The sequence below is a fragment of the Balearica regulorum genome, chromosome 32, assembly GCF_011004875.1.
Source record: "Balearica regulorum gibbericeps isolate bBalReg1 chromosome 32, bBalReg1.pri, whole genome shotgun sequence".
In the NCBI taxonomy this organism is placed as follows: Eukaryota; Metazoa; Chordata; class Aves; order Gruiformes; family Gruidae; genus Balearica; species Balearica regulorum.
The window spans coordinates 59,118-81,529 of NC_046215.1; the positions used below are offsets into that span (position 1 = coordinate 59,118).

A 22,412-nucleotide genomic window follows, 5' to 3' on the forward strand; every position below is an offset into this window, starting at 1 on the left:
TGTGAAAAATGGAAAAGGACATTTTATGTTACTCTAGCCTTCATGAAAAGGGCTTGCTGTGATCTTATAGCTAACTCATCTGTAGGTACTGATCAGTACCATGTATAATAACCACGGGTACCACAGTGGGGGTCAAAATTATGGGTGGAGTGGAGAAAAAAAAAAGATCAGCACCTTCGCGGCTGAATTAGAGGTTTTCCAATCATCTTGAATTGCTGGCAATGAGCCACGAGGTCAGAGAGGTGGCCCAGGTGATGTCAGAAGTGGTGGAGAATGGCGGGAAAGCCACTGGAAAAAGAGGTCAGAAAAGGAGGAAGGAGGGAGATAGTGGTGAATTTAGACTGGTCAGCCTAGCTTCATTTCCTGCAATGTACTGGAAAAAATAGCTAAGCCATTTATCACCTAAAAAATAACCGACGTGGCTTTGCTGTACATTGAGTTCCTTCCCTTGCAGGGAGGAGAAAAATGAAGGTTTTAAAACTGGATGGACCAGGGTTTTGAAACTCTCATACAACAAATGAGGGGACCGTGGACTTGCTGATAATTCAATGCTGAGCATTGAAACCCGGCGTCCAGCTTGGGTGGGTTTGCTGAGGGTTAGGCTGTGCAATAAGCTTGTCGTGAGCCTGGTGTTAATTAATATTTCCCCAAAGCTTTGGCTAAAGGAGGGGGTATCGTTGCATTTGCAGGTCAAAGACACAAGGGAGGATGCTGAAGGTTGGGATCAGCGCTTGCATCTGTGGGCAGCAGCACCAGCATACAGTGGGTGGATGCAAGATGAACATCTGCTACTGGAGGATACAGATCCCATGCCCGAACGTGTAGGAGGGAGTCTTTTTTGCATGGGAAAAGCCTTTCCCCTAGGTGGACAATTGCCCATTGCTGGAGGAGAGCACAGGAGTGTCTATAAGAGCATGCCTGCCAACATCCTTTCAGGATGGGTCCAATCCTGGTGCCTGATCTTGGGGCAGCGAATGACCATGGTGACCCCCCTATCACGCCCTGACGTATCTCGCCGAGGACATCTGAAGCACTTCTCCCATTTTTTTTGGTGCTGCATGATTCATTTCCTCCGTCGAGTCACTTCTTACAGATCGGGAGCTGCAGGCATCCTGCACGACCAGCGCTGCAGAGGTGATCAAGAAGAAAGCAAAGCGTAGATTACTCATTTGCAATTAAACCCGCGACTCCTTGGCTTGAGCACGTACGGAGGAAGGAAAGAGGTACATGGTGATGCACAAATGTATCACAGGACTGTAACTTGATTTGGCTGATCAGCCCTGGCTGAAAATTAAAATATACATCGAGCTGATTCGGCCTGAGCAGGGTTTGACCTGGAGATCCCTCAGACCGGGCTTATTCCCAGTCCTGGCGGTTACATGGGCCAGGATCACCTCCTAAATTAAGGGTGAGAATGCTGAGCTCTGCGATATGGATTATGCGGCAGCACTGAGCTGGGGTATTGCCCATCAAGCCCACAGCTTTTCCTCCAGCCAGGCTCAAAAGCACCTGGGAAAAAGACGGAAGAAAGGGTTTGTGTTTTTTTCCTGTAATTTTGTGTTTTGGCTGCACAGAGATGCTGGCAAGGGGGAGGGAGAGAGCAGTGCATCCATAAGCTGTTCTCGCTGCCAAAGGCTCCCTAGTGTTAACTCATTATTTGGGACTCAGAAGTCATGGGTCAGGACAAGGAACTTCTTTTCCCTCTTCTCTCTTTAGCAGCAAACTTTTGAAGATCTTGAAACGCCTTTTGGAGTGACTCAGGTTTCAGAGAACTGTTGCAAAACTGCGTTTCATGCAGAAAACAGCCTGAAATTCCCCTTTCTCCGCCCCTCCTTCCTTTTACATCCTTTATGAGGCTGCACTTTTCAAACAAGACCTCTCAGTTCAGATAGCTAATCGAGAAAGAAACTCTCAGCTGCTGCCGCCGAAAGATTAAAAAAAAACATAATTCAATGAAGCGAAAGTAATCGTGTTATTCTTCTTCAGCCATGGCCGAGTGCGACCCGCTGGAGAGTCTGCAGAAAGAAGCATCTTGTTCCATCTGCCTGGATTATTTCAGTGACCCAGTGTCCATCAACTGCGGGCACAGCTTCTGCCGGGACTGCATCACACGATGCTCGGGAAAATCTGACCGGAGGTTCACCTGTCCCCAGTGCCGAGGAATTGCCCAGAAAAGAAAATTTAGACCAAATCGTGAGCTGAGGAACCTGGCGGAGATCGCCAAGAAGTTGAGCTCGAGGGCAGGGTATGTGGCCGAAGCGGGCAGCCTGTGCCCGAAGCATCAGGAACCGCTCAAGCTCTTCTGCCAGGAGGACCGGACGGCCATCTGCGTGGTGTGCGACCGCTCCCACGCTCACCGTGCTCACACCGTCGCCCCCATCGAAGAAGCTGCCCAGGAGTGCAAAGTAAGAAATCACAGCGCAGTGGTTTGCTCTGATGTTTTGGGGTGGGTTTTTTTGGCCCCCTCAGAGGCTGAGGTCCACTAGCCAGGGGCTCCACCTTCCTAAGGATATTGGAAAGAATGTCCTGTAGGATTTCCCTAGATTTGAGATGAAGCAGGTTGGGCTGAGCTAGCAGATCATCTAGCTGGGGTTGCTTTGCATTGCTGCCTTGGCTCCAGCCTTGCCTGGATGCGATGCAGTCACCCCGGTCTGCAGGCACCCAGATGCATGGTGAGGGGCACAGCTCGGCTTGGGGGCATGCAGGGACAAGCAGAGACTTGAGGGTGCTAGGTCAGACCCAGCCCACCAGCAAAATCCACTCTTAGGGTCACCCCCAGCCAGCACAAATTGGTTAAAGCCTGAATTTCACTGCAACTTCCAAATTGGGATTTAAATTTAAACTTGTCAGGGTGATCTTGTCAGCTTGGATCCCTTTACAAAAAGCCGCTGCTTTATTTGCTGTCACCCTCTCCGGGGACCACAAAGGAAGCTGAAGACCGGTAGCTCACAGAAAATATCCAAATTAGCAGAACTGGACCCCACCTTCACTCACTTGTGCACAGGCAGGGCTCTTGCTGATAATTTTTGTGTGCAAGAATTGCCTTGGAAATCACAGATGAGTTGTTCTTTCCGCTGTAAATCTCTCCCCAAAGGAATTTCTTTCTGAGCAACTATCATCTCAGGATAACCGCGATGAAACTGGGAGGCATTTTTAATTCCCTTGAGGGAGAATGGGGTCAGGAGGGGTAGGAGGAGTCGGTGTTTGTGCGGAGGAAGCTCGGTGACATTTCATCCTGCCCACAGGGGAAGAAATGACTGGGACTGGGGAGGTGAAAGGTGACATTAGTCATGCCCTGAGCACGAAACAAGATGTGGGGGGTGAAAGAAGAAGTGAGGGGCAGGGGGGAGAAAATAAGCTGATAAAAAATAAGAGGGGGTCAGGGTGGGCTGTGTGCACTGCAAACGTCCATCTGCATTTGTCATGGGAAGGTCTTTTAGGAGTAGGTGTTAGAAAACAGGCGTTTCTAAGGTGCAATTTATCTTTTCCTAAAAAACCAAAAACTCCAGGGACATTATTCATACTCATTATTCCTTGGTCTACAGAAGGAGCTGAAGGTGACAAGTTTGGGCAGAAACACTGATTCTGCAGGTGATGGGAAGTTGCAGCAATTTGGGGAACCTGATTAAGGGGAGATAAAATGGATGTTGTGCTCACAAGGGGATAAAATGAGCCAACCAAGGCAGAACAGATTACGGTGAACGCAGAAAATAACTGGCCACAAATACACTGGGAGAAGGAACTGGCAAAGACCAGAGTAGAGGTGTAAATGAGGCTGCAATGTTAAATACCGCCTTTGTTTGACTCTTCATTCACAAGATGCTTCATGGAAAAGATCTGGGGTGAATAAAGAATATTTAAATATTTCCAAGTTCTGGTGGTCTCATGCTTGAACACACCAGGAATTAGCTAGAGCAACATCAAAGCTGTGCATCCCTCTCCCCAACAACTTGCAGATTAATATTATTTTTTTTTTATGCCCAGGAGCAAATCCAAAGCAAACTGAAGAGCCTCAAGGATGAAAGAGAAAGGCTCCAGGGATTAAAACTCACTGGGGAGAAGAGAAGCCGGAAGTATCTGGTAGGTACTCACCGCTGCTCTCTGCACGGAGATGTTTTCCGCAGGTCTGATCTGCAGGTTAAAAGATGTTGGATTGGCTCCTAAATTTACAGTGAGGAGGAAAATGCCTCCAAGCTTCTCCATCCAGTTGAGTCCATCTCTCTTGCACTTTCTGCATCTTGGTGAAGCACCCGTGAATGAAGCGCAGATGTTTCTTGAGGGGAAATCAGCAGCCACAAAATGCTAGTGGAGAGCAAGGTGGTTTCCGAATGGTTGAAGGGAGGTGCTTGCAGCTTAGCTGAGCCATGTTTCGGACAGAGGAGATGGACACGTGGGCCCTCCAGGGCAAATTTGCATGATGGAGTGGTGGGATGGTGCTCCAGAGGGATGGTGCTTCAGACTTCTCCATCTTTGTCGCAGACTGATGCACCCCAGGAGCTGCTTTCTACCACCCAGCCCCAAAGATGGGTCAGCCACACCAAGCATGAGGTCCATGGAGGTGCTTGTGTCCAACTGGGACCCTGATGGGGCTCTTCTACTGTCCTGGTGAGGGTGGTGGCTTTCTGGGGCATCCAGATGCAGACACATTTCCTTTGGAGAGTGCATCATGTCAGATATTTCCACCAACTCCAGCCTTGTTTTGGGTTACCAGAGGCTGGGGTGGGGGGGGGGTGGGGGGAATTCGTAGCTCTAAGGAAGTGAGAGATTGTGATTTCCTCAAAAGCAGAAGCAGAAAGCACGGCAGATGTTTCACTGCAGCTTCATGAGAACAGGCAGACTGCTGGGGTGAAGGTGAGCAGAGATGGGCAATGGCTTTGCTGCTAAATATATTGGGGATGGAAGGAAAACACCACGAACGTGCTGCTGGTTGCTCGTGCTGCAGTCCCTGGTCTGGATTCAGTCCGTCCCATCCAGCTGCTGCCCTCAATGCCAATACCTGGGAGTTTTGGGGAATTGCAGGTGCCAGAGACCATTCCCAACAGCCTTCTCAGGATCTCACCACATCTGAATCCTCCTCCTCTCACCCCAGTGTCCTCAAACACTATCCCAGCAGGATTTGTCCCATCAAACACTCACAGATGCCTGCGTGCAGCACCTGGTCTTTTCCGGGCTGTGGGAAAGACATGACGCAACACTGCCCGCATGTTTCTTGAGCATAAAAACATAAAAAACAACCCCCTAAAACCAGCCAGGTGTATTTTATGATTCCACAGGGCATCAATCGCATAAAGCTCAAAGGGGACCCAGAGTCACGTGCTATGGTCTTAGACAGGCCTCAGAGCCAAAGACCAGCCCTTGCTCCTGTTTTACTTAACCAGGTTTTGTAGGTCTTGGATTTCTTCTGTTCTCATCCCTCCCCATCTCTTCCTTGTAGCAGCAGACAAGAGCCGAGAGGTGGAAAATCAAGTTGTTGTTTAAGCAGCTGCACCAGTTCCAGGATGAGCAGGAACGTCTGCTCCTGATGTGGGTGGAGGACGTGGAGAAGCAGATAGTGCAGACCCAGACAGAGAATGACAGGAAGATCTGCACAGAGATCTCCCACCTGGGCAACCTCATCCAGGAGCTGGAAGGGATGAGCCCACAGCCGGAAAATAAATCCCTGCAGGTGAGAGCGAGGAGCTGGGAAATGGAGTTTGCAATGCTCTAAATGTGCCCTTGAGGTGGTGGTCTCTTCCCCCTCTCCCCAGTCTCTTTGCCTTGACATTTTGAGCGGTTTATTTAGATGCTCGTTTCATGAAGAAGCCATATCATACATTGTATATCAACATCGATGAACTATGCTATGTCATATCCAACCCCTGAAGAGGAGGACCCCAGAATTAGTATTTCATCATCTTGGAAGTGTCCGCCAACTGTTGCCCTCCCAATCCCAGGCAAAGTGAGGGAGATCGATGCACATCTTACACGACTATCACAAGCGCTAGTAAATGAATCCTGGCTTAAGTCCAGGGTGAGGCTACCCAGCATATGACCACACTTTCCCTCCCCAAGAGACCACGTCAGGCAGGATACAGGCAGAAGCAGTCTTTGGAAGTGGATAATATATTCCACCAGCTGCATTTGAGCATTTCTTCTAGCCAGGGACTAGATTGAAGAGACCAAATGGGACACTGGATGAGTACAAGAGGTCCCTGATCTTTCTTGTTGCTGGCACAAGAAAATCTAAACCAAACAAAGCGTGCTTGCAAACAACAGCTGAGGGAGATAAGAGAGATAAACAGGCCTGAAGATCGCTCAATGTTTAATTCCCATCTTCTTTCTCCTTTAGGATGCCAGGAGTGCCTTGACCAGGTACGTGGCTCTCCCTTTCCGCAGGGGACGGTTGTCCCCATCACAGTGTCACAAAGCGGACGGGAATGGGGGAGCAGAAGGGGTTGTCCTCTCTACCAGTGTCCCCAGCACTCAGGGTGAGGAAGAAGCTAGGGAGAAAATGGCCCTGGGGTGAGATCATGTCCCACCACCTTCTCCATTCAGCTGGAGGAAGCCAATATCTACCATCAAGGAGGTTCAGAGCAAGTCTGTGTCCTCCACAGGGACATTGGGACCACTGATATGCCCAGCAATGTCTCAACTTACTCAACCTGATGCTTGGGGAGAAACAAGCTCACCCAGCAGCTTTTCTAAGTAGGGTTTCTATGTAGCTCGTTCAGCAAGGAAGGAATACAAAAGTCTTCTCCTTCCAGGTGTGAAGCAAGGAATTTCCAGCAACTGACAGAGAAGCTTCCCAGAGTGGAAAAAAGACTCAAGGATTTATCTCAGAAAAACATCGTTCTGAAGGAAGCCCTGAGGAAATTCAAAGGTACAAAGGAAGGGGAAAATCTAAACACACTTCTGCAGCTGGAGAGCAGTGGACACTAGCCAATTACCAGCGTAAAGCCCCAGTAAAGGAATGCTAACGATGAGTTACTCAATAACCCTCCTATCTGGGGCTGGAGCTGGAAGAGGGAGGGTAACTGTTCCCAGGCATATTTACACACGTGTCTGAATGCCTGAGTAATGTGAAGGACTAGAGCGAGTCCCTCCCTTTAGCTACATGAAGGAAATGAATCAAATTCTTGATTCCAGTCCTATTTAAACCAAACAGACTGTAGGTAATGTCTAGTGAGGGAGTCAACATGCAAAGTCAACGCAATGCAAATGGATGGTTGTGTATACATAGATAAGCCCTGAAAGAGCTATTTTGAGATCATTCTCCATGTCCAGATAACTGTCCCATTGCCGCCTCTGATCTCCGATTAGTAATTGGTGCAGTCAACTCTGAATTAAAGAAATATCCTCATAAAGCGGGTCATATAAAGGTCCATCTGTCCATGAGCTGAATTTGTTCACCTGCTGATTTTGCTTGTTTTACAAAGGGAAAAGCTCACCCTCTCATATTTACCCATGTCTAATACACTCCCTCTCCCCCATAAACAAACTAACAACTCTTCTCCTCTCTCCTTCCAGAGAGTCTCCCACCTGAACTGGATGTGCAATGGGGTAAGTCTCAGGAGACTGGAGGTATACTGGGGTGAAAAAGGGGACTCAAAAGAGAAAAAGACAGCAAAACCAGGGAATTCACACTTTCCTGGTGGGTGACAAGATGAATTCCTATTCCCATTCAATCGCAATTAAAAATAGTACAAATCATTAGAGCCTTTAAATAGACCTGTATGGCATAATTTATGAAGAAAGCCTTTGGTCGGGCCAAGATTTCATTCCTGGAAAAAAACCCAGGAGGGTGCAGATGGAGAGGAATATCAGTCACCTTCCCTCTGACACGCTGTTTTTCTTCTCTCCTGCTTTCCTTCCCATCAGCAAACGTGACTCTGGATCCAGACACAGCAAATCCCCACCTCATCCTCTCTGAGGACCGGAGGAGCGTGAGATGGGATGAAACGCCACAGAATTTGCCCAACAATCCCCAGAGATTTGATACCTACTGCTCCGTGTTGGGTTGCGAAGGCTTCACAGTGGGGAGGCACTACTGGGAAGTGCAGCTGGGGAGCAGGGGATTTTGGGCTGTGGGAGTGGCGAGAGACTCGGCGTGGAGAAAGGGTTGGATTAACCTTGACCCTTCCCAGGGGATTTGGGCTGTTGGCATCTGTGGGGACAGGTTTCAAGCTTTCACCTCCTTCGAAACAGTCCAGACTCTGAACGGGAGGCCAAGGACTATCCGGGTCTCTCTGGATTACGAGAAGGGACACGTGGCTTTCTTCGATGCTGATAACGAAACCTTGGCTTTTGCTTTTCCTCCGACTTCTTTCAATGGAGAGAAAATCCTGCCTTTCTTCTGGGTTTGGGAGTCCAGGATCCAACTGACTCCCTGAGACAGGATGGGCAGCAAGATGGACGTTTTATGCTCTCGACAAGCCTTTGGTTTGATCCAGGAAACCACACTATATTTCAGGACTCTACAGACAGTAAAGAATAAAGTGGAGCAAATGAGTCCCGGTGTCCGCTTTGAATCTCATTCTCATGGGGTTTTTCAAGAGCAGCAGATTGAGAAGGGATCATCTTGGGCAGACCTCTGGATTTTTTTTTAACATTTGGGTACTCTCCCGGATATTGCTAGGGAAAATCACCCTGGGACAAGCAGGAAAATGAAGCGTGCAATTTGTGCAAGAGCCCCTGGCACACCAATTTCACTGCTTGAATCCCTCCTACTCCTCTCCCATCCTTTCCAATTTTTCCTTACCTTGACATTCAATAATGTTAACTGTTGACATTTCTGTGCCTTAAAATATATCTTGGCCTTTTAATCATTAAAGGACTGTTCCTGGATATCTGCAAACTTGCGACGATGAGGAATTAAAAGTAAACATGTGATTCAAAGTAATTTCTGCCTTGTGTGTTTTTTGGTAGGTTTTTTTTTTTTTTTGGTTGGTTGTGTTTTTTGGTTTGTTTGTTTTTTCCCTGTGGGTTTTCTTTGAGAGGTGCTTAAAATAACTGGAGGAAGGAAAAATCATCCTCGATCCTCTCTAAACCCCACTGCACAGGGAGATGATAAACCTGAGTTTTCTGCGCTGTCAAACACAGCAAATCTGTGGAAATAGAGGTGGTGAGAAGTTAGCAGCGATCCAGGAGTTGGAGTAATTTGCAGCTCGGTTAGATCCCGACTCAATGTGTCAGGGTGTGGGTGTCAGAATTGGGAATGAACTCATAGAGATGGGAATGCTCCTTTTGGTGTTGGCTCCACGTGATCCCTGACTTTAGTCAAGCAAGAGACTGGAAGCAGGGATTCAGATGAAGGTCCATCAAGTCCTTGTCCTGTCCCCAAATGTAGATGCCTAGGAAAGCAGATAAAAACAAGGCAAGGATGACTATGGCCCCAGGAGCTCCGTTTAAGCAGTCTAAATGGATAATTAAAGAATTAAAAGGTTATAATGAGAGACATGGAGAGATTTTATGTTTGACTCTGTCTTCTCTCTAACCCTGCCGGGCAGTTGCAGACAGTGATTTGATCCTTCTCCTTTCCAGGCTGGATAAACCCAATCTCGCCCCATCCATCCTGGGCTTCAGTTTGGTGGCCTGACATTGTCTGCCTTGTACTGGGAAGCTCCAAACTGGTCCCCATATGCAGATACAGCCTCACATGTGCTGATGGCGGGGAGAAGCCCCTCCACTCTCCACTCTTGTTAATGCAGCCCTGTATGGGATTGATATCTTTGGTGCATGGTTCCACCCCTGACTCAAGGACAACTTGTCACCCCAAAAGTCCTGTTCCATGGCTGCTGCTGGTGCAAAGAGGGTATTCTCACTCCAAATTTCATGAGATTTCTCCCCAGTCACTTCTCCAGCCTGTCCTGATTCTGCTGAAGAGCAGCCCTGCCCTCCAGCCTCCTATCTACTAACTCACATCTGGCTCAGAAAAATCAGCTGAACCGAAACCGGTGGGAGGCTGGCAGGAGGCGAGGAGGAAGCATCGTGCATGCTTGCCTTTTTCTCACTCCTCTTCGAGCCTCCCATGCCTCCATTTCGTGGCGTTAGGACTGGGGGTTGATTTCCCCCGTTTGCAAGAAGAAATCGGCCGAGCCAGAAGAAGGAACATCCTCTTCTTCTTCCTGCAAAGCAAAGCTCACTTGGAGGTAGGTTGTGAAGAGCCATGGCTGTGCAGAGCCCAACGGAAAGCCTGCATAGCGAAGCCTCCTGCTCCATCTGCCTGGGTTATTTCCAAGACCCCGTCTCCATCCACTGTGGCCACAACTTCTGCCGGGCGTGCATCACCCGCTGCTGGGAAGGGCAGGAGGCACATTTCTCCTGCCCACAGTGCAGGCAGACGGCTTTGCAGAAGAGTTTCCGTCCTAGCAGAGAGCTGGCAAATATTGCCGAAATTGCCAGGCAGCTGAGCCCGCGGGCAGGAGGAGGAGGAGCGGCAGGATGGGAGAATTTGTGCGGGCAACACCAGGAAGCTCTGAAGCTCTTCTGCAAGGTGGACCAGCAACCCATCTGCGTGGTGTGTGACAGGTCCCAGGCTCACTATTTCCACACTGTAGTCCCTGTTGAGGAAGCTGCCCAGGAATATAAGGTAAAGCCTGGGGATGTGCTTGCACCTCCCCACCTCACAGAAAATCCCTTTCCAGGGGTGACGTGCAGCTGTTCAGGTGCATCCACTCTCCATGGTGCAGCTGCAAACGGGGATCTTTGGGTGCCGCTTACCCACGTGCTTCCTGTTTGCATTTTGCTGCATGGACATTTGGGGTGGTTTTTTTACAATGTTTCTATCAGGGTTTTTCCCTCTCCCTCTTGAATTTATTCACCTTTGCCAACAGCCTGGGAGAATAAAAAGAATACCTTGTTAGCCTTTTTCCTCTTTGAACTCCGATATTGACTCAACTGTACTGAAATACTGACAATGATAAATAATCAAAACGTGTAAAAATGCTAAAGAACTTTTTTTCCCATGGTTACATCAGCCATTGAGGGAAATTTTGCATATTTGTTCCTCTATTCACTGTTCCTTTGGTTTCGAATGCAGAGAAATAACTTTTTCCTGTCTCTTCCCCTTCTCTGCTCCTTTTCTGTTTTCCTGCTGATCCAAACCTGTTTTCATCATCTTTCTTACCAAAAAATCAGGCACTTGGCAGAGCCGTGCAAACACAGTGCAACATCGTGCAGCATTAACAGGAGGAAATCCTTGCTGCAAGATGTTGCTGATGCTGAAGGTTTCTATGCGTTCCAAAAGCACTTCTATAAATGCACACTAAATAAATCCACTGAGGGTTATTAAATACAGAGATAGTTATCCCAGAGCCACCAATTTCTGGAAGCTAGGAGTGTTTTTGAGGGAAATCTCACTATGCGCTTATCTCACCCTTACATACTTCCTGGGACATGGGCTGTTGATTACTGTTGGTGTTTTGCTCTTCTGCAGAATTTTTCCCCGCGCTTGCAGCAAGGTTGGTGCTTGCAGGTTGCATTTTCTTTGCGCAAGTCTTCAGAGCAGCATGGGTCACTTGTGGACCTTCCTCCTCCTCCAGTTTTACTCCTTGCAGAGGAGCCAGTGTTTAGGCAAAGCTTCTCCCATCTAAGATGAGAGCAGAAGAGAAAAAAGGGATTTTTTCATTTTCTCAGTTCCAGGAACATCTTTACTTTTTCCTCAGGAAGAAATCCAAGCCTGCCTACAGGCTTTAAAGGAAGAGAGAGAAAAATACCTGGAAAGCAGAAAAACCGGAGTGAGGAAGAACTCATACCTGGTAGGTGCCCTCCAGCAGGAGCCTGGGGGAGGATGGGTCTCTCCACCCACCCCGGTATTGCTGGTGTATTTTGAGGCCGGATCTTGCATATTTGGTTTGCAGCACATTGTTGGGCACCAGCCAACCCTGTGTTTATCTGCTGGGGTTTCACATCAGCTGGAGCCTGCACCGGGGAGATAACATTGCAGCTCCTCTGCAACGGAGCTGGGGGAGCAGACAGTCCCCAGCCTGGTACAGAGAGATGGGCTGGAAGTCCCGTCCCCCCCCCCCCCAAATTCTATAGATCTCTCTCTTATAGAGCCCAGTTGAGGCATTTTTTCATTTTGCTTCCAGGCTAAGCATCCTGAATAGTCCCTGCTACTACCTAAATCCCCAGCAAGGCAGTTTGCTGTTAAATTCACCCTTGTATTGACTGAATATCACTGAGGACAGGGTATCCTGAGATCAACCTGGTGGTCTTGAAGCACTAATCTGTTTTTCTTGGGGGTGGTAGGATTTTTCTGTAGCCCCCCATCATCTCCTGCCCATCTTGCAGAGCTTGACCTGAGGCTACCGTGATTCTTTCTGCGAAGGTCTGGGGATGTTGCAGCCCCACAGACTGCATCAGCCTCAGACATGTAACATTAATAGAAACTAGAATGATGTAAAAATAATCCATGAGAGATGTTTTTGCCAGTGTTTCAGTAGCTAGAGTCATAGACATGGCTGCGGCATGCCTTCTGCTGCACAGGGAGGTCTTCTGACCCTTGTTCATCCCTGTTGCCCTCATCTCTGATCCTGGCAGGAGAAAACCAAAAATGAAGGAAAGAAAATAGTGTGTGAATTCCAGCAATTGCATCGATTTTTGAAGGACCAAGAGCGCCTCCTCCTGACTCAGCTGGCAGATCTGGACAGGGCCATCACCAGGGTCCAGGAGGAAGCAGTGGCGAAGGTCTCAGAGGAGATGTCCAATCTCGACACCCTGATATGGGAGATGGAGGGGAAATTCCAGCAACCGGCAAGCCAATTCCTGCAGGTGAGAGCCCAAATCATAAGGGCTGGTGGGGAAAGGAGGGATAGAGCTAAGCCTGAGACCTGGGAGCCCAAATTCAGCCCCATGGGACCTCCCTGGTGTCTTCTAGCATTGCTGCAGATGGGATCTTTGCTATTGCATTGCCAGAAAAATATATAACTTTTGTTAGAAGACGCAACACGTGTTGCTCCTCTTCCACAACTGTCTCTCCTCTTTCTTCGCACCTTTAGGACATCAGAAGACTCTTGAACAGGTAACATGGCTCCTTCTCACTTTTCCAACACTCTGATGCTTGGAGAGGTCTGGATGCCACCTGGGTGAATCCTGAGGTCGGGGTTTCGAACCAGATGGATGCAGTTGATAGCTCAGCCTCCCGCAACGGTGCTTTGTGTTCAGAAACATCCATTCAGCGACTGCCTGGGGGAAACAAACTGCAAAGAAACAGGGCAGGGAAATGGGGGATTTTATTTGCTAATGGATAAGTATCCTCAGCCCACCCCATAGCTTCTTCTGGATTATTTAATGAGAACAAAACGAGCAATCAAATATATCACACATGGGTTTTTTTGTCCTCTTGTTCTCTCTTTGCAGTTGTGAGATGATGAAGTTCAGCCCTCCGGTGGAGATTTCCTCCCATTTGGAAAGAAAACTCGAGGACTTTGTTCAGAAAAACATCCTCGTGAGAGGCACGCTGCAGAAATGCCAAGGTACCGAGCAGGGTTAGGAGAAGGCACCTTGCCTTGTGTGCCTGATATCTGGGAGAAACTGGGTTCTTGTGTGCTGGCTGCTAATGCAAAACCCACCTAGTAACTGTTGTAAATAAATGCAGCTAAAATTTTTAACTAAAGAAGGACACTGACAGTTTTTCCTGGGGCAAATATAGTTGGGAAGTGGAGAGGAGAGAAAAACAAGCTCAGCAAAGGAGCCTCCTCTCCCACGTCCCAGGTGAAAAGCAAATTCAAACAGAGCTGCTGGTGCACTTGTTCCCATCACTTCCAAGCTGGTGGGAAAACTAAAGCTCATGAGGGTACGAAGCCAAGGAGGGGATGCTACAACAGGGGGAGAAATCTGTTGCAGTGTCTCTTGGAGATGAGTTTAGCTTGATCAGGAGGTTCATCTCCCCTGGCTTTGGAAGAATTGAGTAGCTATCACAGCATCAATACCTGCACCAGAGCAAGTCAAGCCCGAGCCTTTGCATCCAGCCAAGCCCTCACACACTTGATATTTCCCCTCCCAAGTCTCCATTTTAGCTGTTTCGCCTCCCCAGCCTGCATGATAAAGCTAAACTGCAACCAGTTTGCCTGACGCACAAATCTGACACTGCGAAATCTCTCTCCTCTTTAGACAGCCTGATGTTTAAATTGCAAGAGCCAAGTAAGTCGATGGTGGTGGGTGGGAGAGACTGGGGCTTTGGCTTGTGGAAGAAATTCCCATGGAAAAAATAACGCAATATCCCCAGGGAGGGGAAGGGAAGGGTGACGGCATCCTGATGTTGATGCTCCTGGCGTATCCAGGGGCTGAGATATGGTCCTAATAAAGTGAAATGCGCCTCTGGGACCCAAAGAAAAAGAACACCCGAGAAGAACATTTGCGCTTCCCCTTCCCTCCCCATGAGTTTCCCCCCACATCCCTTCCCCATGCCTCTGCTCCATACTTTGTCCTCTCCCCCGTCACCTTCCACTCGGAGGCATCTCTGCTGGGGCACCCCAAGGCTAGCCCCAGACCTGCCCATGCCCCCCATGAAGCATTCAGAGTTGGGAGAAGCAGGAGAACAGGGCTGGTCCAAGATGCTGGGAGGAAAAGAAACCTCTCCAGCCTCTCCTGGGGCCAAGCCCTACCTCCAATACTTTGGTTCTCTCTCTGTCCTGCAGCCAATGTGACCCTGGACCCGGCCACAGCTCACCCCAACCTTCACCTTTCTGAAGACCAAAAGCAAGCCAGGGGCCAGCTGATGCAGCAGGACCTTCCAGACAACCCGGAGAGATTTGACTTTGAACCCTGCGTGCTGGGCTGCGAGGGTTTCACCTCAGGGAGGCATTTCTGGGAGGTGGAGGTGGGGCAGGGAGGCGTCTGGGCCCTGGGGGTGGCCCGAGCATCGGTCAAGAGGAAAGGACTGATGAGCCTCACCCCCAAGGAGGGGGTCTGGGCGCTGGAAGCTTATCACTCTCTCACATCCCCCCGCACCAACCTGCGCCTGAACCCACTTCCCAGGAGGATACGGGTCTCCCTGGACTATGAAGGAGGGCGGGTGGCATTTTTCAGCACAGATGATGACGCTCCCATCTTGGTTTATACCAGAGCCTCGTTCAATGGGGAGAGGGTCTTCCCCTGGTTCAAGATGGGGATAGGGGCTCGTTTGCAAGAAATCACCCAAACCCTACCCTCAGAGGACCAGTCAGTGACTGGGCACCTGATGTCGCCTCTGGACTGGGTAGGATTCAAGTCTCCCCTCCGAATTTGCCCTTGAGATGTCTGTTAATCAGGCCTTAACGAAAGGGACATCTCCTGTGTGATGCCAGCAGTTTGCTGTGGTTCCTCAGAGCATCTCGCTGAGAGAACTTGCTGCTCCTCTCCCATGTCCACATCCATTGTGAGCTTTGGGATGGCACCTGTATGGCAAGGATGGGGAGATGGGACATCAGCAGACAGCAGTGAGGAGAGAGGAGCAGCCGGGATGAAGTGATGGAGTCAGCACATCAGAGGAAAGGGAACATCAAGATGTTGATAAAGGATGGAGAACACTCAGGACTTTCAAGTGTGTGGTCTTTTTAAATAGATTTTGCTTCTAATGGAGTGAATACTCCTGTTTGTATCTTTTTCCAAAATGTTTTCCTTCTGATATTAATTGCAAGGCAGATCCAGAGTCTGTTCTGCCAAGGGAGGTGGCCTTTCACTACAAAGCGGCTTGGTTTGGGGAGCTGGTCTCTATGTCTGTCTATATTTCTGATGTTTATTTTAAATAAAAGAACATTTTGTTTTGCACTCTCCACTTTCTGCCTTGCTATGGTTGTATTATTCTCAATTTCTTAGCTTTTGGGTCAGCAAAATTAAGAAAAGCTGCACGGAATGGGGACACCTTGCTTACTTTTCCACCTTCTCGTGGTGCACATCCAGTCATTCAAGCTCCCTTTACAGGCTTTGAAGGGACACAAACCCACCTGGAATGCAATTCTCCACACCATTATACATGTCCAGCTTCCTGGATAACTCCCAAGAAAAGCCTGTTTCTCCCTGTTGACTGTTTGGGAGGGACAAGATGGGATAAATCATACCAGAGGCTCCTGTGGCTGTGCTGGTTAGATATTCATCGATTACAAAAGCAGCTGGAGTGGATAGGTGAAATAAAAGTTCTAGCATTTTCACCTAACTCACCTGCATCGATTCCCTCAAAACCTGCTGATTTTCTTCCGAGAAAACCCAAAAGAGGAAGAGGCATCACCGAAATAAATACACATTATTGATTATAAAACTGAGAAGAGGAACCAGAAGCAAGAGTGGGAGGGAACGGGTGATGTTAGGCTCAGAATAACAGATGAGATATGAATGGGCACCCCGTGATGAAGCTCCATCTCACCATCCCCACGGGTCCCACTGTGGACAAACTTACGAGCAGTATTTCGGTGCTGTTTGTCATGCTGTGACATCTTCCCTCCATCCATGCTCTTCAGTCATCACTGTCACTTGGTCCCATCAGTTGGGAAAGATGGGGGATCCCGCTGCAGGATAGACATCAGCTTTCTTCAAAGCCAACCTGAAATCACTTCAGGAGCTCAAGCAAGAGGATTCATTTAAAAAATAGGTAATCAGGGCTACTGGGAAAGACTTTTGAGCAAAACCCCCTGAATATTTTTGCTCTTTCTCCCTTCTCATCCCCTTCCCTTTTGTGACATCTCTGACAGGGAGGAGTATGATCCTCCATGTCACCTTGTATGTTGGGTCCCTGTCCTGACACCAGTTCAAGCCTAGCTGGGAAAGGCAGAGGGGAATTCAAATAGACAGACCATCAGTGCAAGATGAACCATAGAAGAAAACCTGGGTGAATCAGGGCAAGAGCTCTTGAGCTGTTCTGCGAGGACACGTTTGTGGGTTGCCGGAGGTCCCCGAAACACTGTGGTCCCACCACACTTCTCTCAGAGGCACCTGCTGAGAAACACAAGACACGAAACACCAGGTCCCAGTAAAACTCTATGCTTTCCGTGGAGCCAGAGATCGATGGTTTTCTGACTCCTTGAGGTCCACAGGTTCCCTTCATGTCTCTGATCTCCATCCAGATCTCTCTCAGCTCCAGCTCTCTACCAAGGTGTCCCTTCACTCTAGAAATATGCAATGCAGATGTCTCCACCCCAGCTGGTTTTCCAGGCTCTTAGTAGACACTTTTAGGGTGTGACTCATTTGCCCAACCGTAGGCACCTAATTTTGAGATGAAAGGAGCTGTGCCCTAGCCGTCAGCAGAGCCTCTCTCCATGGAAGAGCAAAGCAGCCCAACTCAGATGGAGGTGTACCATTAGATGCCAACATTATCTCAATTGCACCCACCTCCTGTGTCTGGCAGGACAGGTTGCCTCCCAACCTGCTCACCCCAGGCCGCTCTTCCCTGGGAAGTGGTTGCAGGGTGTTTTCTTCCAGTCTTGCTGTTTCCAGAGTGAGCGACTCCCCCGTGGCTCTTTCTGATGGGAATAGTTTGCTGGAAATGAGACTTTAACCTCCAAACCTGTCCAAGTGACTGCAGCTGGGGGAGTTCTCTCAGTTGGTAGCCCTTCAGCTGGGTCACAGTGACCCTGTCTCTAAAACTCCCAGTTGCTGCCATGCAAAATAATAATATATATATTTAGCCATGGAGCTTAACAAAGGAGCAGTGGGTTAGAAAGTGCTTAGAAACACTTCCCTGTGAGCTCAGAGCCAGGACAGTGCTTTTCTTGGAGGACATGTAGTGATGAACTGCTATAGGCACATTTGTGGCAGGGGTCCCCCTGTGCCCCTTTATGTGCATTGAGTTCCAGCATCTACAAGGTTCTGGTTGCACACCTCCCTCCCTATTTTCTTACGCTTTCTCCGTCCACGGTCCCATCAAGCCTCAAGAGCTCCTCACCCTTCTGGCAGCCCAAATATCTTTTGTTCCAGCCCTTTTCTGGGAGGGCTGATGGTTTTGCAAGGGCCCAGCCCTCAAAGGAAGGAGACAAAAGCAGCAAGGTGACAGCCCTCAACAGCTCCCCAGGATAAAAAGCTGGAAGATTGACAAGGGAGAAACATGATGCTCCCAGCAGGTTTGGCCAAGGGTGTCATCACCACCCCAGGAGACATGGTGCAAAGAGCCGAATTGCAGGCTCAACATATCTGTGCCGCAGTTTTACACCCAGCACTGGGAAGGAACAGGAAGAGAAAGATCCAGCCCCATCAAAGGGATAAAAACAACAGGTTTTTTTAGTTCACTTCAGAAGAAATTCAGGTGGATATTAAGTTTTCTGAAGGAAGAGAGAGAAGGTCTCAGAGGAAGGACAGCTACCCTGGAGAGCAGAAAGCTGGAGGATCTGGTAGGTGTCAATCTCCCTGACCTCTCAAGTTCCTGGGCAGTAACACACCAACTTCAGGGTCATTTCTTTAGATCCTTTTTGGTTGCTCTGCACCACTGCAAAATAAAAAAAAGTGCAATAATAGCACAGCTTTCTGCCCAAGTTCATGCACGTGTATTTGTGGCTTTTATCAGCAGCTTTCTTCCCAAACCCATGGGGTTTTTTTTCGCATCAGGTTTGATTTTCTTTTTCCACTTGGATTTTTCCAGGAATTCAAGAAAATTTAGTAGAGATTTGGGTTCACAGGTGATCTCTTCCTGTGGGAAAATGCCTGTCCATGAATTCCCCATGGTATTTCTCATCCCATTGCTCCTTCATTTGCATCTTAAAAGAGAAGGACAGAAGCTGTGCCCTGGCAGATTGAGCTCACATTTTAGGCACGCTGCAGGTCCCAGGAAAACATGAGCTCTTTTTGCTTTCACAGCTGGAAGACCTGAAAAATGAGATTGAGAAGAGGCAGGCAAAAAATACCACCAAATTCTCAGAGATTTCCCAGCTGGACACCTCAACACAAAGGCCAGAAGAGAAGAGTCTGCAATCGGTGAGCAAATTCATCCAGGGGAGAATTTACAGCTTTTGAAGGAAAAAATATAGGGAGGGTTCTCCCAGCAGGTAGCTACTGGCTTAATTGGTTGGGCTTTCCTAGTTCCAGTTTACTCCTATTCCCTCCCTAGACATGGAAACCTCAAGGGAATGAGGAGGGAGAGATTTGTAGCCTGGGAAGATGGAAAAAAGGGAATGAAATCACTGTCTGTGTCAGGGAATGGTGAGGGTTAGTGGTTTCCTATGGGACAGGGAAGCTGAGCATGACAGCATCACCAGCCTTCACCCCATCTTTGCAGTACCTGAGAGAGGGGAGCAGCTGAGGGAGCATCAGGTAGGTCCGTGGGCAGGAGGCAGGCTGGGAATACAGCCCACAGTGTGGATAAGCAGGATCCATGACCACATTCCTCCAAGGCATCTTGCAGAAGGACTGAGCTTAAATAGAGCCCCTGGGCCATGGGAGGGGATGTGTGAGGGTCTCAGGTGGGGCTGTTCAGGTCCATTAATGTCTATTAGTGCTGCTGGGGGCCCTGGTAATCTGCAATGGTGTTTATGGAGCAAAGGCAGTGTCCTACAGGTGTCCAGTGAAAGGATAGGGTGCAGCAAGATAATTTTTGTCTAGATTTGGGGAAAAATCCCTAACTAAACAATTAATCATTGCTGTGATTTAAGGAGAAAAAGCTCACACTGAGCTTCCTTTTTTCTTTCTCTCTTCTTTCCCTAGGATGTGAAAAGCACCAGCAGCAGGTACGTGGCCTCTCTGAAAGGCTGTTTCATGAGTTTTTGAAAGGGCAATAACCATGGAGGATAAAACTCATGGGTGGCTGCTGCATACAGTTCTACTTCAGGGAAATTGTGAGAGTCTGGAGGGGTATTTTGGGGACCATCGCTACATGTTCTTCCTAAGGGATTCCTCTCTTGATCACCTCTGAGGATGTGCTGATCAAAGGAACTTTAGTCTCAAAATGACTTCCACATGGCAAAGGCTGGCTTATTTTCACTGCAAAGTCTTGACTCTTCTCTAGCCCAGTCCTCCCAAGCAGGACCTTTCTTATGGTCTACACAAAAAATAAAATAAAAAAAAAATATTAATCCAACAGGGAAATTTGGCCTTTGCTTTCCTTGAGGTTTGGGTTGCCAAGGGGGTGAGGTTAAAAAAACCCCAACATTCTAGCACCACCATCATATCATTTCTGGTGGCATCAGATTTCCTGAAATGATAACAATCACTCTGAAAAGTGTAGGTTGTTTGTTTTCCCCCCCCCAGGTGTGGGAAAGTGACCTTCCAGCTGCCAGTGATTGTTTCTCCGGAGTCAGAAGAAAGAGTCTGTCACTTCTCATGGAGGAACAGTGCTCTGAAGGAAACTCTGAAGAAGCTACAAGGTACTGAGAAGGGCTTGAGGAGGAGGAAAAAAATAGACTAGCCGTATTTTGGGGGGAACTGGAAGAGCTGAGCTGCATTTAGCTCATTCTTGATATACTTTGGGAACAGAAATACTGCAGAGAGAAACCCTGAGATGGAGAGGAGGAAGAGCAAAGGGCTTTTCCTGGTCAGAAAAAAATGACAATTTGATACCCACTTAATGCCTCATTTATCACTCTCTTAATTAGACGTGCTTTGCCCTAATTTCTGAAGGATGCTCATGGATGAGGAATGGGATGTTCTCTGGCTTGACTCTGCTCTCCAGCCTAGCTTTTCCCAAAATTGGCTTCTGCTGAGTATGAGAACATAGGAGCTGTTGTACCTGTTAGATGAAGGTGCACCTAGCCCAAAGTAGCCAAAAACAGATGCTGAAAGAAGAATACAAAAATCAGGGCAACCCAACAAGTTTTCTCAGCCCTGCAACTGGAGCCTCAGCGTAACGCTGGAGGAAAACCCACCCCAGGGCAGAGCCCTTGCCTTGAAACCTAACTATTTTCATGAAACAAATATGGAAATGGATTGACCCAATTCATTGCTCTGTCTTCAGGTTTTAGCTCTTTTATTATTTTTTTTTTCCAATCACATTCTCAGCCGAACCAGTCTGGTCTTGTCCTGTGGTTGACACTTGCTGTAGGAGACAACCTGCTTGAGACTTTGCTGGTTTACATTCCACATCTCTCTCTCTTTTTTTTTTTCTCTCTCCCCATAGCATTTCTTTTTGGCCCAACATAGCCTGAAATCTGCAGGGATTTCTGCATGAGTCTGTTGCCATTACTGTGCACCTTTTCCTTTTGGGTTTTTTTGGGGTGGTTAAAAACAGCTTTTCTGCTTCATGTATAGAACCCTTTCCCTTCTTGGAGATGGTTCCATCCTGGGATTCTTTTGCCCCTTGAATGCCAGCCTAGGTCCTGCTGGCCCCCTCCAAGCCCACCACATCCCTAGGATGCTCAGCCTTGCTTCTGACACCCCTTCCCCCACCCCACAGCCATCGTGACCCTGGACCCCAACACAGCTCACCCCGACCTCATCCTCTCCGAGGACCGTAAGAGCGTGAGACGTGGGGAAGGACGACGGGACCTGCCTGATAACCCAGAGAGATTTGACTACTGGCCCTTTGTGCTGGGATGCCAGGGTTTCATGGCCGGCCGGCATTGCTGGGAGGTGGAGGTGGGGGACAGGGGGGATTGGGCTGTGGGGGTGGCCCGTGAGTCCATCCCGCGGAAGGGACATCTCAGCCTCTGCCCCCAAGGAGGGATCTGGGGAGTGGAGAAGTGGGGGGGACAAGTTCGGGCACTCACCACCCACAAGGTGACCCTCCTACCCCTCCGTTGGGTGCCCCGTCGGGTCAGCGTCCACCTGGACTGCACCGGAGGGACAGTGGCATTCTTTGATGCAGATGAGGGGGGGCTCATGTTCATTTTTTCCCATGCCTCCTTCACTGGGGAGAGGGTCCATCCGTGGCTCTGGGTGGTGGGGGCCAGGTCCCAGCTCAGGCTGTGTCCCTGAGACATGGAGAGAAGCATCTCCACACACTTTTCACAACTGCATGCCTCCTAGGGACCATGAGGAACAGAAGAAAAGGGGACTGTGGCTTTTGTGTTTCCTTCTTACTCATGAAACTGGGGGATTGATGTTTAGGGAGAAGAGATAAACCTGAGAAAAATGAGGCAGGGGAAGCAGCTCTGGAGAGGGGACCCTAGCACATAAAAGTGGAAAATAGTGGGAAAAGCGGGGGGAAAAAATATCAGAGTACAGTAGTAGAAAAGTTTGCCTGATTAAGTATAGATGTCCCCTGGTCACCTCCAAACCAAGGGGTCCCAACTTCACCTTTTTTTCTCCCCAACCTCCAAGAGGGTGCAATTGTCCTAAACCAGACAGTTTCTCCCTTATAAAGGATCCTGGGGTGGTGAGTTCAAATGCAGACATCTGCACTCTGAGTTTCTGATATCAGGTGAGGTTTATTCCAGCCTTCAGCACTGCAATGTGGAGTCTTTACTGATGGAAAGTGCACACATGGCAAAGCTCCTGAACCTCAACTGTTTCTTCTCCAAGAATTGATATTTGAAACCTCCATGATGTAGATCATTAATAATAAAAAATATATTATTCTCTTCTGTGTCTTCCCCTCT

At 48.6% G+C, this 22,412-nt stretch overlaps 3 protein-coding genes and 1 long non-coding RNA gene across 10 annotated transcripts; 3 read left to right on the forward strand and 1 right to left on the reverse strand.

The window, feature by feature from the left end:
- Positions 1-999: 999 nt before the first annotated feature.
- On the reverse strand, positions 1,000-12,218 carry LOC142598908 (uncharacterized). 3 transcript variants are annotated; one of them, XR_012832762.1, is made up of 4 exons: positions 11,733-12,184; positions 11,354-11,566; positions 7,808-9,329; positions 1,000-1,126 (listed from the first exon to the last, which is right to left on the reverse strand). It is a non-coding gene; the product is annotated as an uncharacterized LOC142598908 (long non-coding RNA). The 3 variants fall into 3 exon arrangements; XR_012832763.1 differs by lacking the exon at positions 1,000-1,126 and adding an exon at positions 1,463-1,509; XR_012832761.1 differs by lacking the exon at positions 1,000-1,126 and having other exon boundaries at positions 7,704-9,329; positions 11,733-12,218.
- Positions 1,080-8,878, forward strand: LOC104634530 (E3 ubiquitin-protein ligase TRIM7). 2 transcript variants are annotated; one of them, XM_075738314.1, is made up of 8 exons: positions 1,080-1,223; positions 1,987-2,405; positions 3,985-4,080; positions 5,435-5,665; positions 6,329-6,351; positions 6,744-6,859; positions 7,507-7,539; positions 7,858-8,878. In XM_075738314.1, exons 2-8 carry the CDS (start codon positions 1,989-1,991, stop codon positions 8,367-8,369), a joined length of 1,428 nt encoding a protein of 475 aa, XP_075594429.1. In that variant the 5' UTR covers positions 1,080-1,223; positions 1,987-1,988; the 3' UTR covers positions 8,370-8,878. The 2 variants fall into 2 exon arrangements, with proteins under 2 accessions (XP_075594429.1, XP_010299378.2); XM_010301076.2 differs by lacking the exon at positions 1,080-1,223 and having other exon boundaries at positions 1,548-2,405.
- Positions 9,868-15,736, forward strand: LOC104634502 (E3 ubiquitin-protein ligase TRIM39). Of its 4 annotated transcripts, none has more exons than XM_075738312.1 (7): positions 9,868-10,567; positions 11,643-11,735; positions 12,586-12,750; positions 12,978-13,000; positions 13,339-13,454; positions 14,092-14,121; positions 14,619-15,736. In XM_075738312.1, exons 1-7 carry the CDS (start codon positions 10,145-10,147, stop codon positions 15,212-15,214), a joined length of 1,446 nt encoding a protein of 481 aa, XP_075594427.1. In that variant the 5' UTR covers positions 9,868-10,144; the 3' UTR covers positions 15,215-15,736. The 4 variants fall into 4 exon arrangements, with proteins under 4 accessions (XP_075594427.1, XP_075594426.1, XP_010299347.1 ...); XM_010301045.2 differs by having other exon boundaries at positions 9,874-10,567; positions 12,520-12,750; XM_075738313.1 differs by lacking the exon at positions 9,868-10,567 and adding an exon at positions 11,146-11,438 and having other exon boundaries at positions 11,614-11,735; positions 12,520-12,750.
- A 2,848-nt stretch (positions 15,737-18,584) lies between these two features.
- LOC142598899 (E3 ubiquitin-protein ligase TRIM39-like) lies at positions 18,585-21,789 on the forward strand. The gene is made up of 5 exons (XM_075738296.1): positions 18,585-18,608; positions 18,742-18,858; positions 19,585-19,607; positions 20,128-20,243; positions 21,269-21,789. The coding sequence occupies exons 1-5, from the start codon at positions 18,585-18,587 to the stop codon at positions 21,787-21,789; spliced, it is 801 nt and encodes a 266-aa protein (XP_075594411.1).
- The last annotated feature ends 623 nt before the right edge of the window (positions 21,790-22,412 follow it).

Excerpts from the sequence above, each read along its gene's own strand:
- LOC104634530 (XM_075738314.1), top strand. The coding sequence starts at position 1,989 with ATGGCCGAGTGCGACCCGCTGGAGAGTCTGCAGAAAGAAGCATCTTGT. Across the intron at positions 4,081-5,434 it reads AGAGAAGCCGGAAGTATCTG|CAGCAGACAAGAGCCGAGAG; the intron begins GTAGGTACTCAC and ends TCTTCCTTGTAG. Across the intron at positions 6,352-6,743 it reads GCCAGGAGTGCCTTGACCAG|GTGTGAAGCAAGGAATTTCC; the intron begins GTACGTGGCTCT and ends TTCTCCTTCCAG.
- LOC104634502 (XM_010301045.2), top strand. The coding sequence starts at position 10,145 with ATGGCTGTGCAGAGCCCAACGGAAAGCCTGCATAGCGAAGCCTCCTGC. Across the intron at positions 13,001-13,338 it reads ATCAGAAGACTCTTGAACAG|TTGTGAGATGATGAAGTTCA; the intron begins GTAACATGGCTC and ends CTCTCTTTGCAG. Across the intron at positions 14,122-14,618 it reads GTTTAAATTGCAAGAGCCAA|CCAATGTGACCCTGGACCCG; the intron begins GTAAGTCGATGG and ends TCTGTCCTGCAG.
- LOC142598899 (XM_075738296.1), top strand. The coding sequence starts at position 18,585 with ATGCCTGTCCATGAATTCCCCATG. Across the intron at positions 18,609-18,741 it reads CTGTCCATGAATTCCCCATG|CTGGAAGACCTGAAAAATGA; the intron begins GTATTTCTCATC and ends TTGCTTTCACAG. Across the intron at positions 18,859-19,584 it reads AAGAGAAGAGTCTGCAATCG|GATGTGAAAAGCACCAGCAG; the intron begins GTGAGCAAATTC and ends TTCTTTCCCTAG.